The sequence below is a fragment of the Pteronotus mesoamericanus genome, unplaced genomic scaffold, assembly GCF_021234165.1.
Source record: "Pteronotus mesoamericanus isolate MK-2021 breed Mesoamerican mustached bat unplaced genomic scaffold, CSHL_Meso_final contig_182, whole genome shotgun sequence".
Lineage (NCBI taxonomy): Eukaryota > Metazoa > Chordata > Mammalia > Chiroptera > Mormoopidae > Pteronotus > Pteronotus mesoamericanus.
The window spans coordinates 23,559,435-23,578,813 of NW_026555078.1; the positions used below are offsets into that span (position 1 = coordinate 23,559,435).

General features: G+C 34.2%; 1 protein-coding gene and 1 pseudogene across 6 annotated transcripts in view; one reads left to right on the top strand and one right to left on the bottom strand.

Moving 5' to 3' along the window:
- GPHN (gephyrin) overlaps positions 1-19,379 on the bottom strand; it is a 439,737-nt gene that overhangs the window by 189,959 nt on the left and 230,399 nt on the right. For 4 of the 6 annotated variants that reach the window (XM_054567420.1, XM_054567421.1, XM_054567418.1 and 1 more), the window contains exon 7: positions 16,020-16,292. In XM_054567420.1, coding sequence (XP_054423395.1) covers positions 16,020-16,292 — 273 coding nt within the window. Of the gene's footprint in view, positions 1-14,796; positions 14,905-16,019; positions 16,293-19,379 lie in introns of all 6 variants that reach the window. The other 2 variants (XM_054567416.1, XM_054567417.1) reach the window with 1 other exon arrangement.
- Positions 424-2,543, top strand: LOC129066061 (40S ribosomal protein S8-like; annotated as a pseudogene).

Below are 19,379 nucleotides of genomic sequence, written 5' to 3' on the forward strand. Positions count from 1 at the left end.
AATTATCCATTTAAGTATGCTATGATTTCTACTGGAACAGTGATGAATATATCTGTTCCTTGTTTTTTTTGTATATATTTTTATAATTTCTCTGTATATTTTTCTAATTGCCATTTCCTTTATTTAAAAAATGAAGATAACGATAAAATCTACCTCACAGGATGACTGCTGAGGGTTGAATAATACATATAAATTATCTAGCACTTCCAAATAGTAAATACTTAATAAATGTTGGCTATTGTTATATTATACATATCAACACATAAAGACCAATGTAATTGAGTATCACTATCCTAAAAGTATACAAACATAAGGACAAATAATGTGAATTATTTATTTTTCAAATCATTAATATTTATGTTGATTATTAAATTTATTATTTGGGGCTATGCATAATTTAGTTCATGTTCTTGGCTAGTACGAATGGGTGTAGGTCTTCTAATCTGAAAGTAAGAACTTGGACATGTTCAAGTTTTGTGCACGAGAGGGGAAAAGCATTTGATAAAATAAATATGCAATTAACACTCAATCAACAAGTAGCACTTACTAAGTAAAAGAAGGAAGCAGCAGCTAGACTTTGTGATTAAGAAGTGTCCTGATTTTATGTATTATCTCTCTCTCAAAAAGTATGTAATATTGTATTATTTCCAAAGAAGCTCTTTTATTTACTTTCCATACCAACATCCTCAATACCAATGATACTGCCACTATTTTAAGGCTTGAAACAGTTTATATGATTTATGAAAGATATCCCCATAATTATGATGAAAAGCAATCAAAATTCTGAGAAGAAAAATGGCTCCATCTGTCAGTACTTTTGAGTCCTAAATTTGTGATATTCTAAAGTAATTAAGGTAGTCTGATTTAGAAGAGCTATATGTTGCCACTTATGTCTAATAAAAAGGCCATGATTGGAAAGGTCAAATGCCCTTATTATATTTCACACATCATGTTGCTCTACTTCATAGCAATTACCATACTTATACATTATATGTGTGATAGTTTGATCAATGTCTACCTCCCATACTAGAATTCATTGTTATAGTGATGCCAACTGTGTTTTTGTTACTACTGTGTGTCTAGTACCTAATGAAATATTTACACAAAGTTGTATGTGTGATATATGTATATCCAGACAACACACATGTACACATAATACACATCTCTCTTCCCCCTCTGTGTATGAATGTAAACAAAACAGTGTATTTGAGAGGAAAGATAGGTTTAAATTTTGGGGTATATACTTTTGAGTTAATAGTATACCCAATGAGCTATTAGAAACATGAGACTGCAGCTTAGGAAAGAGTTAGGGATAGGATATTACTTTTGGAATTATCAATGGAGGTGGTATTTGCAGTCATGTGAATGTTTCAGATCACCCAAGGAGAGTATATAAAAGAATGAAAGATAATGGTTGAAAATTCTAGGTGATATCCATATTAAAGGGTACAGAAAAAAAGAATAGGGGAAAAAATCTAAATGGAATGAACATAATTCTAGTTTTCTTTGAATAATCTGGGTTTATAGCTATTTTCCTGGCTCAATTATTAAACAGCACATCTTTACACTTTCAAGAGTATATCAGTTTGGAAAAATAAATTATTTCATCCTCCTCTCATTTTTAAAAAATAAAGTTTTGGGGGGTGATATTGGTCAATAACAGTATATAAGTTTCAAGTGTACAATTCTATAATATTCACCTGTAAATTGTGTTGTGTGCTCACCACTCAAAGTCTAGTCTCCTTTCATTACCATATGTATATTTGAACCCCTTCACAATCTTCATCTCTCCCCTAGTCCCCTTCTCCTCTGGTAACTTTCATACTGTTGTCTTCCTCTCTTAAGAAACTTAGAGACAAGCTCTTTCCAGCTGGTGCCAAGCCATGGGCATTTCAGGACAACTGGCACAAGCGCCCACAAGACTCAGAGCAAGAGGAAGCCCTACCACAAGAAGCGAAAATACGAGCTGGGGCACCCTGCTGCCAACACTAAGATTGGCCCCCGCCGCATACACACAGTTCGTGTGCGAGGAGGCAACAAGAAGTACCGAGCCTTGAGGCTGGACGTGGGCAACTTCTCCTGGGGCTCAGAGTGTTGTACACGCAAAAGGAGAATTATCGATGTTGTCTACAATGGATCCAACAATGAACTGGTCCATACCAAGATCCTAGTAAAGAACCGCATCGTGCTCATTGACAGCACACCATACTGACAGTGGTACGAATCCCACTATGCACTGCCCCTGGGCCGCGAGAAGGGGGCCAAGCTGACTCCTGAAGAGGAAGAGATTTTAAACAAAAAACGGTTAAAGAAAATTCAGAAGAAATACGATGAAAGGAAAAAGAATGCCAAAATCAGCAGTCTTCTGGAGGAGCAGTTCCAGCAGGGCAAGCTTCTCGCATGCATCGCTTCAAGACCAGGCCAGTGTGGCCGAGCAGCCGGCTATGTGCTAGAAGGCAAGGAGCTGGAGTTCTATCTGAGGAAAATTAAGTCCCGGAAAGGCAAATAAATCTTCCCTCCTTTGTTTAAAGCTCACGATAAAAAAACAACAACAAAAGGCTCATGTAATAAAGGTGTTCATTCTTGGGTTATCTGTTGTCTGAATGCTTGATCAGCATGCTGTAGCGTACCCCAATTCCTTCTCCCTGAAGGCAAGGCCTATTAGGTAGGCTGTGCCTTAGTATACCGTATTTTGCTGTGTATAATGGGCACCTTTTTGCCCAAGTTTTTGAGGGAAAAGTAAGGATGCGCATTACATGTGGGTAGTTACTAGTACATAAAATTTCTTTGTTTTGTAATTATTTGTTACATAAAACTTCTTGTACCATAACATGTTCAAAAATAAATGCTAAAATTCCTTTATAACAAAAAAAAGAAACTTAGAGACAAAAGAGGAAAATCAAGAAAGAGTTGCTATAAGGACAGGAAAAAAAGAATAAATTTTCAAGGAGATGTTTTAAAATATATAAATATTGGAGAAACAGGAGTAGGATGAGAGTTGAAAAGAATCCTTTAGATATACCAATTGAAGAATCTCCGGTTTAGTAAAAAGAGTAAAAATGAGGAAGCAAGTAAGGATAATACAAGGTAATTTGTTGGAAGAGACACATTCACTAGTATTTTTCTCTTTGGTGATTGGGGTAAAGATCTATTGCTGAGAAAACAGGGAAGTAGAGGTGAGAAAGATAACTTTTTCAAGGACTAGTCACGAAAATCTGGATTAATGCTTTGAGTTGAATGACAATGGAAGACAACTAATAATTTTCCAAAGGAATTATCAGCCATCCTTGTGCGGGTCCTGTCAATATTGGCAACCATAAATATGCCATTTCATTATGTAACCTGGAAATAAATTTTCAACCCATCTCAAAAAAGAAACTTATGCTAGAGATACTTAAAAAATATTTGCACAGATATGGTTATGGAAGATACACAGATGACATCATAAACACAAAGATCATATTGCAAGAATATACGAAGAGAGATAAAAAGAAAAGAAACATATGCTAAATAAGATGGGGGTAGTCATTAATGGTCTGAAAGAGGGCTTATTTCATTATTTCATGAAGATAAATTATTGATTATACGAGATAGAAAAGGTAGATGTAAGAAAAAGGAGGCAATAAATATGGATTACTTTGTTGATGGATATTTGTATTGTTTTCACTTTGGAGACATTATGAACAATGCTACTATGAGCATTCTTGTTCAGGTATCATAATTCCCACATGCATTAATTCTAGCATATAAATACTCAGAAAAAGAATTACTATTATAGGGTATGAATATCTTCTTTTTAAAATATTTTATTTATTTATTTTTTAGAGAACGGGGATGGGAAGGAGAAAGAGAGGGAAACACCAATGTTTATGAGAAACATCAATTGGTTGCCTCTTGCATGTCCCCAACCTGGGACCTGGCCTGCCACCCAGGAATGTGCCTGAACTGGAAATCAAACTGGTGACCTTTCAGAAGGCGGGATGACACCCAATCCACAGTCACCCAGTCAGGGCTGAATACCTTCTTTTACAAATTTCTAAATCGGTTAAGCCAATTTGTATGTCTATCAAAAGAGAATTGTAACAGCTGCTCTTACTCTAAATTTACCTCTACCTAGTGTCAATATTATTAATTTTTGTCAAATCTGGTAGGTAGAAACAACATCTTACGGTGGTTTGATTTTTCCTTACCCTAACTGTTAGTGAGAGTAAGCACCTTTTCATGTTTATCGGTCATTTAGATGTTCTCTTTTGTAAAGTACCTGTTCAAGTCTTTTGCCCAACTTTCCCTTATTGGGTTGCTCTTCTTTACTGCATTAAAAAAGTTATATTTCTGTACTTATTCTGAATAACTAGTCCTTTATCAGTTTTATAGGGTGTAAATAACATAGTCCTAGGCTTATCATATCTTACTTTATCATGTCTTTTGATAAGTATAATATTTTAATTTAGTTAAATCTATCAATATTTTCTTTTATAGTGAGTAGTTTCTGTTTAAAAAGAAATCATCCCTGAGTGACACCAGTGGAAATGGCAGAGTAGGAAAGTTAAAAGTCTATCCTTCCACTAAAGAGGTGATTTAACTGGCAATAATGTCAGAAACAACTTTACCACAAATCTAGAAACTAATCAAAAGTTTATGGCAACAAGGGGAAGGCTTAATCAATTAAAAACACCCAACTGATCACCCACTATACAGCTCAGTGGTGGCCTTGAAGACAGTACACATTCCTGGTAAAGGTTTTAAACTGAAGAACAACAAACCTTATTCTCAAAAATTGTGGTTGTTTATTTCAACATGTCCGTTGGCTCACTAAAGGACACACTTGAAGGCCTTGCCTTTATTTCCCCTGGCTTGGAACACTTCCAGAGTTCAGGAAACTAATTGTGGGGGCGAGGGGGGCAGTAATTGTCAAAATTTGAAAGCAGATATATTAACCGCTTACTGTCTTGGCAAGGAATAACAGTTGGGACAAATAGATTCATTGAAATGTTCAGGTGTAAGGGCTTTGAAAAGTTCAAAGGTATTCCTAAGAATCCAAAAGCTCATGCATATGCCCAGGGTTGGCCTCATTCTTGGAAGACTTCACCTAATCTTTCACTACTCATTGAAGTTCAAACTGCACAATCAGGAATTGAAGGGTTAGGCAGAGTTGTAAACTGCCTGGTTGATTGTTGAAGACATGCCCTGATAAAGATAAAGAACCCATCTGCAAAGAATTGAATAGTTTTCTTTTTCCATATGTATATATTTTTTCCAGGTATTTAAGGAAACCTCTGTTGAGTCACTAGCTGACCATGAAGCTAATGGTACAGAGACTTCAGTTGCCACACACAGCAAAGAATAAGAAACTTGACAAGAATAGTTCAGAAAAGTTAATCAACAAATAAACAACAATTATAATAGCAAGCAGCAATAATATACTCAAATGAGAAGGGGGAGTCTAATTTCCAGATTGCCACTTATGATATTCAAAGAATCCAGTTTTAAACAAAAAGAAGGAATAAATAGAAAATGTCCCTGTGAAAGCCCAGACATTGGAGTCTCTAGACAAAAATTATAAACCAAGTATGTAAAATATATCAAAGAGCTAAAGAAAACCATAGACAAAGAACTTAATAAAACATGGAAATGATGTCTTGCTAATAGGAAATATCAATAAAAATAAAGATAAATGGCAACCAAATAGAAATTCAAAAGTTGGAGAATATAACTAAAATGAAAAGTCCTCTGGGGCAGGGGTTCAGCAGCATAACTGAAAAAGAAATAATGAACTTTAAGTTGAATCAATTTAGAATACCTAGTTTTGGGAGCAGAAAAAAAAAGAATGAAGAAAAGTAATCAGGACTCATGAAACCTATGGGGCACCAATAACTGTACCAAGTTATGCACAATAAGAGTTCCAGGGGAGAAGAAAGAGACAGAGATAATATTTGAGGAAATAATGTCTGAACATTTTCCAAACTTGCTGAAGACATGAATCTACATATCCAAGAAGCTCAACAACCCTAACCTGGATAAACTCAAAGATATTTAACTAAGAAACACTATAATCAAACTGTCAAGAGTCAAAGACAAAGATGGAACCCTGAAAGCAGCAAAAGACAAGCAACTTATATAAGAGATACTCAATAAGAGTAACAGCTGATTTCTAAACAGAAACCACAGCAATCAGTAGGCAGTGAAATGACATTTTCAAAATGGCTCTGAATAATAAAAATAGATGACATATGAATACCTATGGGTTCTTTCAGAAAATATACATCATGTATCTTCCCAGAGTTTTGGTAATAATCCTTTAAAGGCTATGATTAAGTATAATGAAAATTATACTAAAGAATAAAACTATCAAACTAGTATACCTTGATTTAGTAAGGTATCTAATAAGCCATTCATAAAAGTCTTGTGTACAAGATAAAGAAAAATGGGTTTTGAAGACTATTAAGAGATATATATGTTAGCTGACTAAACAATTATAGCCAGTGGGGTTTCTGGTAGTACGTGCAATGGCCTACCCTGAAAAAAGTTATAATAGTGACTTGAATGAAAGTATAGTTAATATATCTGCAGGTGACAGAGCTAGAAAAAACAGGTAATATACTGAATGATCAATATAGATTTAAAAAAATCTCCTTAGGCTAGACTGATCATTTGAATGTAACAAAATGAAATTTAACAAGAATTAATATAAAGACCTGAATTTAGATTAAAATCTATGATACAAAAAATCCACAAGAATATACAAAGAAAATACATGCTTTATGATATTTTTCTAGACAGTAAACATGTAAAGTATGACTATAACCTGTATTTTTTACAAATGTAAAAATTTAAATATTCATATGAATGTTTCTTACAAGGGCTATTTATACTTTTAAAATTATTCTCCCAATAAAAAATTTTTCAGAATTTTTGTTGCTCTCAATGGCATTAATCAGAGTCCTTATTAACATTTGTTTTCCTATGTATTGCCTTCCAGGAAAATGAAAAGATACAATCTTGTTGATACCTGCATTTCAGTATCAATTTATGATGGTATATATAAAACACTTAGAATGGTATCTGCTCTACAGTCCGCATTCAGAAAGTATATTTTATCATTATTACTGTAGTTGCTTAATATATTGGCTTACTATTGGCAGAGAATATGCTGATTTTTTTGTCTATTTCTTGGAAGAGTCCTTATACATCATGGGCATTACAAAATATATCTTAGTTTATTTATGATTATTACACTATCATTGGCATACAATATTAATTGGTTTTGGATGTACAATATAGTGATTCGACATATATGTATTTTGTGACATGATCACCACAGTAAGTTTAGTAAGCGTCTGTGACCACGCAGTTATCACTCTATTATTGATTATATTCCACTTATCTTGTATTTTTATACCTGCCTTATAAAGTTAATTAATGGGCATCTATTCCTTAGAGATGGATGAGGCATTGTATTTTTTCATGGAACATATTGAACAAATATTTACACACTATATTCTACATGCCAAACTGTGTTGGATGTTGGATAGATCATATAAACTAAGAGATGTAATTCTTATTCTCATGGATCTTATCATCTACATACATATAAATCAAACACATGAATAAGTATATAATTGTAAATTGTAGTAAGTGCTATAAAGGAAAAGAAAAGGCCTTATGGGAGAGAATAACTGCAAGAATAATTTATGGTGGAGGAGGCAGATCAGACAAGTCTTTCTGTGAGAAAGAGATAGTTCAACTGGAACAGAAAGAATAAATAGACATTAGCCAGGCAAAGAGTAAGGTCAAGAATGTACCCAATGTTTGTGCATATGAGCCTTTGGAGAGGGGCAGCAACATTAATCACATTCCCAAAGGAAGCAACCAATAATAAAAATGTAAGAACCACTCGCTGAGCTAGGCCTTAAAAGGTAGCTAAAGGCTGAATAAGGAAAGGGAAAGGATTGTCCAGTTGGGCAAAGAAAGAGATGTGAAGGGAGAATTGTGTAAGTGATGAAGGTTGAGTTAGTATCAATGAGGATACCGACCCCCTAATATTAAATGTTTACTTTATCCAGACACTGTTAGGTGCTTTTATATCCATTTTCTTATTTAAATATTCATAAATTACTCATGCAGTGATAATGGAGTTAATATCATTGTTATTTCTATTTTAGAGAAGACGGGGGCTTAGAAAGAAGAAGTAATTTACCCAATGTCAGAAATAATAATCGACAGAACTAAAACTACCAGATGTTAAAGCTCACGTTGTTAAGTACAATGCATACTGCTTTTCAGATTTGAAAAAAGTCTATGTACTTTAAAATACTTTCCTATTTATTTTATTGATAAAATAGTAGTAAACTTTGTGAAAAACTTATGAGAACATATATTAGCCCAAACAATACTTACTACTAATTCATCACACTTACATACATAATTAATCCAACAATATTATTCAAATGACAGTGTTAGGGAAAAAAAAATTGGCATCCTAAAAAGACATTTCCTTTATTAGCTATAGCAGTTATATAAAGACTTCAAACATTCATTAATTGTTAAAGATAATATAGTCTTCTACAAAATCCTGCTTTGTAGAATCCATGAGTCAAAACAAATAATAGTATAAACAATAAAAATGCTAACTAGGCACATGAACATCTTTAACAATAATTTAATTTTTTGTCAACATCCATGCATAATCTTATTCCTTTTGTGTCAAGAAAAATTGTGAAAGACTTTGAAATGGACAAAACAGTATTACTAGGTGTCCTGTGTAGTGGACAATTATGGATTATCTGTATTGTTCATAGCCTTTCAGCTATTTTACAATTCTAAATTGTAAAAACTGATAGTAATGTAAATAGTTTTGGTCCAAATGATTCTATTGTACCATGGAAGTGAAATGGACTGCTTTGCAGATAATGACCAAGCATTGCATCTATTTGTAAATTCATTTAAGCATTCCTAATGCCTGTAGAGTTGCGTTCTCTGAGTTTTTTTGTGAACTAGTTGTAACATCTTTCTGTGACCCTCATTAGTTAATGAATAAAATAACATCTTTGACATATATTCATTTGATATTTGTACTAAAATTTTATCTTTAAAAATTATTTTTTAACAGTTTTAGAGATCATCCACTGAGATGCCCTGTGGATTTATCTAATAGAACAAACTGTGCTGCCAGAGTACAATTTTAAGCACTTACTTAAGCTCACAGGTATCTTTTCTTTGCAACCAGAGGTGAATCTCAAGTGCCAATAGAACTTATATAACTGTCTGTTCCCTCTAGGTTTAAAAAAACTTAAATAAAAACCCCATTATATTGATTTTTGTTTTGTCTATTTCTATTTTGTGCACTGCCAGGAAATTATTGCTCATTGGTGGCAGCAGTAATTGGGACTTAGGTTTTATTGTCTGACCACTTGGTGATCTCTGTAAACAGATTATAGGTTTTTATTCTCTATTCGGTGAAAGATGACAGAGTGCTGTTTATAGTCCTTTTTATTTGGCTATTTCTTCATTTTGAGCCCAACAAGCAGTCAAAGAATTGTATGTTGTAAAAATTTTATTATGTATATAATTGAGCTTTACTGTCTGCTAAAATACATGTATGTCAGATAGTTCTTAATTACTTACCCCTCCAGATTTTCTCTGTGAAGTAGAAATGTCTTACTTTGATTAAAGGTATAATAAATATGAGTCACTGACACTATAGTAGGAGCGAGACTGATAGAGAAATACAACTGGGTATGTGCTTTTGTTTTTTTAAGGCAAAAATTTTTTGTCATAAATCTGTTTCAAGCTTTTGGTCTCTGGATCATTTACACATTTAAAATTTATTTAAAACTCCTAAAGCTCTTGTACAAGTGGGTTATAATTTTCATTATTTACTGAATTATAAGTCAAAACAAAACACAAATGTAAAATATTAGCTCATTTGAAAAAAGCAATGATTAACATATTGCATGTTAAATAAATGATCTATAATCTGTTTACAGAGATCACTCCCATCCTATCCTGCTTTCCTTCTTCTCCCTGCTTGTGTCACACTCCCCTACTCTCTATCCTTTTGAATTCTATGATATAATTTGATAAAATTATGATAAAAATTTTCATCTTGTGGATCATCTGAGAAAGACTGCAGTCCTAAAGTAAAGTTTGTTCAAGAGTATACTTTAAAGCTTATTCAACAATATCTGAAAGAATATAAGAAAGACTAAAACTTAAAAAATAAAGTTTATTTCCTTTGATTTTTTAATACCTGAGCCTGATAATAAGTTATAAAATGTGTTGAATATAAAAAATTTGCTTACTTTTGATGGGCTATTCTCTTTGACTTATTGATGATTAGTGCCTTTAACTACTATCTGTGTAATCTACTTAGCAGAAATGCTGTGCCTTACCAGAAAATTTTCTGTGGTATATGTTAACTTTATTTGATGTTTGAGCATTTAAGGGGGAAAAGTTAAGTTGCTTAAGCCATGTAATATGGAAAATAGAGACATTTATTGAAAAAGATACAAGATAGAAGAAACATTGTACATAGGACAATGATGCCTCAGTCCCCTTCTAAGTGGGCACCGTGGAACCTCACACAGTTCTCCCAATCTCTGTCAGCTGCCCCATCGTATTTTCCTGAATCTCATCGATGGTCTGAATCTCTTCCTTTTCAAAGGTGATTTTAGTTTTGGGAAAAGCAAGAAGTTGCAGGGTGCCAAATCTGGGCTGTAGCAGGTCTGAGTCACATGGGTTATTTGATGTTTTGCAAAAAAACTTTGCAGGAGACATGATGCATGAGTGGGCGTGTTGTTGTGATCAAGCTGCCAATGACCACTGCCCATAGCTGTGGCCTACTGAATCATCCAAATAGTTTCTGCAGAGGAATGTTCAAGCTTAACGCAAAATTTGATGCAGATTCATTGCTCTACTTGCTCAGTCATTTTGAATGCAACGGCACATACTCAGTTCATATGCTCACACAACAGTGTCTACTACCCTCACTGACTAGTACAGTGAAGTCGTCATTGTTCATGCATGCACATTCCATTCCACTCTCCTTGGCTGCCAGGTTACACCGATGATACACAAACTGTTCTTGTTATATTAACGATGGCTGGAATTTTTCCAGATACATGTGTATGTTTATGTTGTTTATGTGTGTATATATACATACATACATATATATGGGTTTATGTTGTTTATGTTTATATACATGCATACATACATACATATATATGGGTTTATGTTGTTTGATTTTCTTATCAAAACTTTGTAAGTATCCCTGTGTTTTTTTGTAATGGTATGATTTATTTCCTGACAAATCTACAGAAGTGGTAGGTTGTTAATTCTTACTAGCCATTTGAATTCAACATACTGTTTTCTACCTATCTTTTACCAAAGGGAAATCAGCAATTCTTTTTCTTCCCAGGGTAGGCAGCAGATTTTCCTGTATCCAGTAGAGGCTGGGGATAATCATTATTGTGCTAAACTTCTCCAGAAGACTTAATTTCTGTCAGTGAGACAAGATTTCCTATTATGTATCTTTTCTCTTTGTCTCAAACTCCTCTTTGCCTGTCATTATGACTTGGATTTTTAAATTTTCAAGTTGCCTTGAAGCTGCATTTCACAAATTATAACTTCTTCAAATTTGGATCCAGTTTACTTGAAAAAACCTTCGTACTTATTTAGCAACGACAGAAGGACAGGATTTATTTTCCTTCTTTTCCCTGTTTGTGTCACACTCCCCTACTCTCTATCCTTTTGAATCAGGCTTCTCACTCACATATAAAACTTCAGGGATTCCCATTCAATCTTTTTGTCATTGTAAGAAAGACTTTTCAGCTGTTTGATGGGATGGTATATATTGAGGTATATTAGTTAAGATACTTCTTAAGAAAGACGTATACCCATTTCTATCTTTAATTAACTTTTTAAAAAAAGTAAATTATTGGCTCATGTAACTGAAAAGTAAAGAGGTGGGTGTAGCTCAACGGGAGTTTAAGCGAGTGGTTCAAACCTTGTAAACAAGACTCAACAGCTCTCTTTCACTATTTCTCAGTACTGCTTCTCTACTGTTGGTTCCATTATTGCCAGTTATTCCTTTCATGGTTCCAAGATGAAATTCTAAGAGGTTGTGTATTTCCTCATTAATATCCAGTAAGAAACAGAGAATTTGTGTCCCCAGTAGTTCAAATAAAATTTAAAAGATGAGACCCACTTGTGTCTACTGGCCTGAATTATATGCTTCTTGAACTAAAAACTGTGGCTACATGAAATGGATATGCTGATTTATATTAAGTCAACCTATCCTGGAGGTTTAGTCAATCCTCCACCAAACTATGTGACTGGGAAATGAAGTATAAAGTTAGGAAGAGGGAATGGGAAATGGCTGCTGGAGAGGCAACTAACAAATATCTATTATAAGAGGCATTCTTCAAGACTCTATTTTTTGAAAAAGCAAATTGATCAGTTTAGCAAAAACTAATAATCAGATCACTAGTAACTAATTATTAAAGAGTCAGTACGTTGATTAGGTTTCACATTCTTTATCATAAGTAGATAAGTGAGTTAGGAAATTAAAAAATTAATGAAAAGAACTCCCTAGTGATATTGTGAATTCTTTATAGGCTAGAACAATCCATTTATATTTGCATTCTGAGCATCAAGCATAGAGTTTGATGCCTAGAAAGAATTTTGTAAATATTAAACTCTAAATTTATATAGTTATAATTTCCCCCAATATGCATTATTTGGTACAAAGAAATAACCTCTTGTGATTTACAGGGAGGTTATTATTTCCATCTTATACACAAGAAACTGAACCTTAAATCTTGAGTACTTTGCCCCAAAAGTTAACTGGTAAACTCAGGATTTACATCTTGTTTTTCTGATTTTAAGTTGCATAATTTTACATTATTCTACATTGTTTTACATGCCTCAGAATGGGAACCGGCAGAGGGAAATTGTCATGTTTTCTCTCCAATAGGCAACTGGACTCTCCCTTTCAAAAATTAATTTTTAAATTTTACATGGGTAAAGCTTGTAAAAATCAGCCAGACTGATTTTATCAGTACACAGATAAATTGTAAATGACTGTTCTCATGTAGAGATCTAAAACATTGACAATAAAGCAGAGCATTCAGGACCAATGGGGCTCATTTACAAAGTTAATGCCAGATAAGCTTTCAGAGTTAACATAACTTCTTTAGGAGCATTAAGAACATCAAAAACTTTCCTTTTCATTATTCTCTGTTACCTATTTCTTTTTTATTCTTTTCTATGGATGCTAGTTCTGAAAAACTTGAATATTACACTCTTTGATATATAGCTCTGATGATCACTTGTCAGAGAAAGCACAAAAAAAATAACTACTTATAAAACTGTATTATCTGTCAAAAAGATCATACACATTAAAAGAGAGGATTATTAAATATCAATCAATAAATAAGAAGTTCCTGGGTTATGCCATATGAGGAGATCCAGTTAGAACACTTAAACAGCCATTCTCAACTAGTTCCTCCAGAGAGTGAAATCCTAACAATAAAAGGAATCCATTGCATGTAATGATTAATTTCTCTTCCATGCATCTAGGATGGTACTAGTTATGTGCAAGCCATGGAAGAACTAAAAAAAGACACTAAAATAATTTAGAGTGTAATAATATAAAACTCAAAATACGATAAGTTAAAAGTTTGGTTATGCATACAAATACTTCAGTTTGAAAATCAGGGTAATTATTACAGTTGTTTTATAAGATGTGGTTGTTCTATAAGATGAGAATACAAAAAACAGTCCTGCTTCAAGTTAGGTATATTTTTGAATGCTTGTAATTTATAACAGAGCTGTATCAAGAATTCACTTACTAGTTGTCAACCGAAATTCATTAATAATTTTACTAATCAATATTTAAATTTTCTACTTGTCCATTGACTAGCCTAAGTTTATTTCCAACCAGGCGGTGCTTGTTGGATATAAGGGTTAAAGTCTCCATTTTGGTAATATATCTCCCAAGAGACTACTGATACTAGTTCTCTACCCACCCACTTCCCTAAATTCTTAGTGCTTGTTCTTCCTAAATATTTAAAGTCAAATTTTACTTTAGTACTTTTTCTTTTCATCTCAGTTTATATCCATGTTAGGGATTGAGATAGTTTTTGTTTTTTGTTTTTTTGCATTTATGGTCTAAAACATCACTTTTTAAATCTTATCTAGCCTGGCAGTTTTTGAAAACTACAATTCAGTCAGTGACTGAAAGAAGTGATATGTATCCTTAAAAGTTTCTATTGGAAGATTAGGAATCTCAGGATCTGTATCAAGTCTCAACTCTAAATAGTTGTAATGAGAACATAGTGAAGGAAAAGAAAATAAGATGCAAAATCATGAGCAAAAAAATCCAATGTTAATACAAATGAAATATTAGCTTGACCAATCAGTTTAGATTTTAAGACATAAGGTGAACCTTTACAAAGGGATTGCTTTAATAATTTCCGGTAATTTATTTGAAAGTATGTGATAAAATTGCTAAAGAAAAAATAACGTCTGAGCAATGAAATTTCTTGGAAGTCATGTGATGCTCATTGCCACATACTACAGAATCTTAATAATATTAGAGTAGTTTAGGTACAGGAGAAACTCCATTAAATTAAATTCTGTGATGGAATATACTCAGTGGCATTTTCACTTTCACAAGAAAGCACTGCTGAAGATCCTTCAGAATAAAACACATCTTCCATAATATGTTATAGCCTACCTCTAATGATAGGAAATAGGTGGTATGCTTGCAAAATCATTTACGCAAAAGCCTCTTACCCGTTCATCTGCACTGCCTGTTGCATGATGGAAATAACTGATGAGACCAGGGATGGGCTGCTCACCGTGTGCCATGATAACAGCAGGACTGGTGTAGAATGGATGCTTCTAATGCACAACACATAACAACTATGAATATAGTGACAATAAAACATGAAACTACACAAGCAAAATGGAAAGGAAAAAAGGTGAAAACAAATGGAACAATGAAATGTCAAATCAGTTTGGATTTCAGATGTTTTAAGCTTTTTTCTTAAGATTGAAATTGGTGGTGCTTTTTACTCTTTTAAGTAAAAAGAATCACCTACTGATTATCTCAACCGATACTTCAAAAGGATCTCTATGATCCTTTCTAATCTGTAGGTTGTGAAAAAAACCCTCTCGTGTTATCCTCATAACCAAAATATCTGGATGATCCATAAAACTTTAGGAATTACTTAAAATGGTAATTAGATTTTCAATCTGTATGCTCTCAATCAACAAATAATCATTATTCCCAGAAGTGATATGTTACTTTCTGATGATTTTAAAGCATACTGGGTGGATTATACTAGGTATGGATAATAATATAAATCATGTTTTGTGACTTTAAGATGACTAAATTTACTCGAGTACACCTCATGGTACTCTACTTCCAGAATTTCCCCAAAAGTATTTTTAATACTTTGGTACTATCCTAATAATATTACTTTTTTAAATTAAAATGAAAATAAAATATCTGTTTCTTCCCTATACCACTAGGGTAATTTGTGTCACGTTATATTTATATAAGTGCTTAGTTAATTGCTGAAAAGCCTTATATTAAAGTCTTTGTTAATCTTTTTAACTAATCTCTTCAATCATTTAAGGTCTCCTACCTTCAGGTTGCTGTTCCTTTAAGAATTGGTCAATATTTGATGTTTTGAATATATGAACAGTTAGTATGACAATAAAAATGGCATCTCCAAAGAGTTCTTCAATGTCACATTGTTTATCATTGCAGTTAATTACTTCACTGCAACAGCAGTATTTTTAATTCCTCAGACCTCTGAACATGCTTCAGTGCCTTCAAGAACTCTACACTGTGGGGGAAACAGCTCTGGAGTGTGATGAGTATCCCAGTTCTTTATGAAGGATATACTGAAGAGATTTTAAACTTATGGAATGATGGCATGGGAACAGTGATGAAATCAGTACATTTACCTGTGGGTCCTTTAGGTCTTTGACTCTCTCAGCAGGCTTACCTTGGCAGCAATTGCTGCTGCTGTTATATGTGATGAAGAGCTGTCTTCTGTTGAAGCAACACCACTATCTTTCTTCTCTTCTTCCTCTTCCTCACATTGAACCCCTTTGTCTTCTGTCTGTTTATGAGGGCTAGTTGTGGGAGGAGGGGAAAGAGGAGGTGGTGGGGAAGGTAAATCTTCAAGTTCATCATGCACTTCCTTTACTTTTACAATGGCATCACGTAAAAGGTCAATGGCATGAGGTAGAGCTGGCAGTATGAACTGAAAACATTCCTGTATGCAAGAGGAAAAAAATGAAGATGAAGCACTCTTGCAGGCATATAAAATGGTAGCAATAAAAATTTATTTGTGATTTTGGATTTGTATTTCTCTTTATCAGTTTTAAGAATGAATCATATTTAGAGCATTATTGTTGTAATATGAAATATGAAGTAGGCATGGCATATATTACAGTATTCTCTGAAGAACTACAGTACTATATAAGCACACAGTACATTAAAAATTTTTTTATACAACTTTGGGGTTTAAAGATACATTATGGGAAAAAAACAGTTTTCACTTTTCTAATTAAAGCAGAGCACTATAACTAACAAACCAAACGCGGACTGAACTATTTTATTCAGAGATCTTAAGTTCTGACTACCATCACAAAGTATAGGTAGGCAATGTTTAGATAGAAGTTTGCACAGAACACTGCATTAAAGTCAATATAGTCTTCTGCTCAGCTGCTCATTATTATCAATAATATATTACCAAAAAGAGAATAGGTGAGAACTTTAACATTAGAACATAGGGCCAGATAAGTCTTAAGAACGTATTTGGGCAGAGGCCTTTCTTTTTTACATTTAAAATAACTTACCTTAAAATGTAAGTTGTAAAGATGTATCTCAAATTTATGTAGGGTTACTGGACAATGTGAAAGTGTGTCCAATACTTTGACCTCTCTTTGTATGGCTCAATCACTTTACTGATAAAGATTGTAAAACAAAGAATTTAACTTTAACCAAAGGGAGGTCTGGCCTCTATGCTCAGATTTTGGGGGTTGATCTCTAGTTCCTTGGAATGTCATGTCTGATAGAAATGTCTTTGTGCCCTGGCCAGGTGCTCAGGTGGTTGGAGCACTGTCCCATATACCAAAAGTTTGTGGGTTTGATTCCCGCTCAGGGCACATACCTAGGTTGCGGGTTTGATCCCTGATTGGGGCATGGACAGGAGGCAACTGATATTTCTCTTTCACATTGATATTTCTCTCTTTCTCTCTCCCTTCCTGTCTCTAAAAGCCTGGGGCTTTAGCTCCTGGACAGTGTAACCATGTGGTTTATTATGAGGGCTTGGGGAAACATACTGCTTTTGCCTTTGAAAGAAACTAGGTAGTAAGATCATCAGTCTTGCCTTTGGAAAAGGGCTAGGCTAAATGTCGGCTACGTGGGCAACATGTGATTAAGTCCCAATAAAAACTCTAGACACCAGAGGCAAAAGTGAGAGTACCTTTGCAAAAGTGAGAGCAATACTTTGTGCATGTATTCTCATATTATGGAGAGAAGGTGATGAGACAATGACCAGAAGTTCCTCATTTGGTACCTCACTTAGACTCTGCCCTATCTGCTTCTTCCCCTGGCTGATTTCAATCTGTATTCTTTCCCTGTAATACACCATAACTGTGAGGATAACAGCTTTCGGTAAGTTCTGTGAGTCCTCCTACTGAATTATTAAAACTGAGAGTGGTTTCAGAAATCCCTTTAATTGCAATTGGTGTCAGAAGTGAGGGCAGCCTGGTGAAGTGTTTCATCTTTGTAGTTTGCTAATTTTTGCAGTTTGCCAAAACTCCTTACATTTGGTGTTAGAAGTCGCATTCACTAGAAAGAATCTGATGCATGAAACATGTGATCTGGAAGGGGGAAGGAAGAGAGAGTGAGGAATAATGACTCTTCAGAGCTTGAATGAACACAGGGTCACCCACAGAATGGGAATGCAGCTGTGCTGCGATTAGTTATTGAAGATAAAAGTTAGCAATTGAATTTTGAAATGAAAGATTCAACTCCTAAGGAGTTGTGCCACTAGATGTATAAATAAATGCAAAATAACAAGAAACAGGGTATATATACAATCTCTTGGTTACTGTTATCTGTGCTAGCCAAAATGAATGTAAGGGAGAATGTTGGGGTGGATCTGGACGCTGAGCCAAGCTGAGATTCTGGCTGGTCTGATATATATATATATATAGTTGGTAAACTCAGAGCTGCTTCCAGAGGAAAAACGTTAGGTTGAAGCAATAAATAGTGAATAAAGTTAGAGTGATTCATAAGAGAATGGGGAAAGAGAATGAGAGTTACAAGGACCTTGTCTTAGCAGGGTAGAAATTGAGAATATCATGCTAAGTGAAATAAGTCAGACAGAAAAAGTTAAGAACCATATGATTTCACTCATATATGGGATATAAAACTGAAAGCAACAAATGAACAAACAAACAAACAAAATCTCATAGACACAGAAAACAGTATGGTGGTTACCAGGGGAAAGGGAATGGGGGGTAGTCAAGGGTAAAGTGGGTCCAATATATGGTGATGAAAGAAGATTTGGCTTTGGGTGGTGGGCACACAATGCAACACACAGGTGTATCATAGAACTGTATACTTGAAACCTATATAATCTTACGAACTAATGTCACCCTAATGAATTTACTTAAACAAACAAACAAAAATGAAATGGCTAATAGGGTGAACACTGATGGGGGCAAAACAAAGGTCTTAATGTAGCACTGTTGTGGGTTGAATAAACAGTTGGGAGCACTTGCTCGTCTCCTGATAGAAGGGTCTTTGCTTTCCTGGTGACTACGGCCACTGGGACAGTCTAACAATGTGGTTTACTATGAGGGCTTTGAGTCCTAAACAAATCTCTACTGACCTTAGTTTAGAAATATTTAAAAAGCTAGAGGGCAAAGATGACTGTAAGAAACCTCACCTTGAATCACCTAAAGTGATGGTCCCCTAATCTAAATCCAGAAAAAAAAAGTCTGGATCCCTTGGCCCAATGTAGGCCTAGAAGTCCAAGGCTATATGGACAAAAATGGGTAAAATGGTCAGGAACGAACATGAGATTTTAGGGAAACTTTTTGATATGGGAGTCCCATGTACTGTGATTCTAAAACCTGTTGAAGTCCTAATGAGGGGATACTCTTAAATTGAGAGGATATAGGAATGAAATAGGAATCAAGGTAAAAGTCTGGATGAAACAGAATGTTTGTACAGTGAACTTTATGTGAAGTGGTGAATCTCCTTTACTTGAATGTATTATGGTAATGGATATTGTGTTTGGAGAATTTTCCCCCTACTTAGTATTGTAAAACAGAAGGCATGTAAA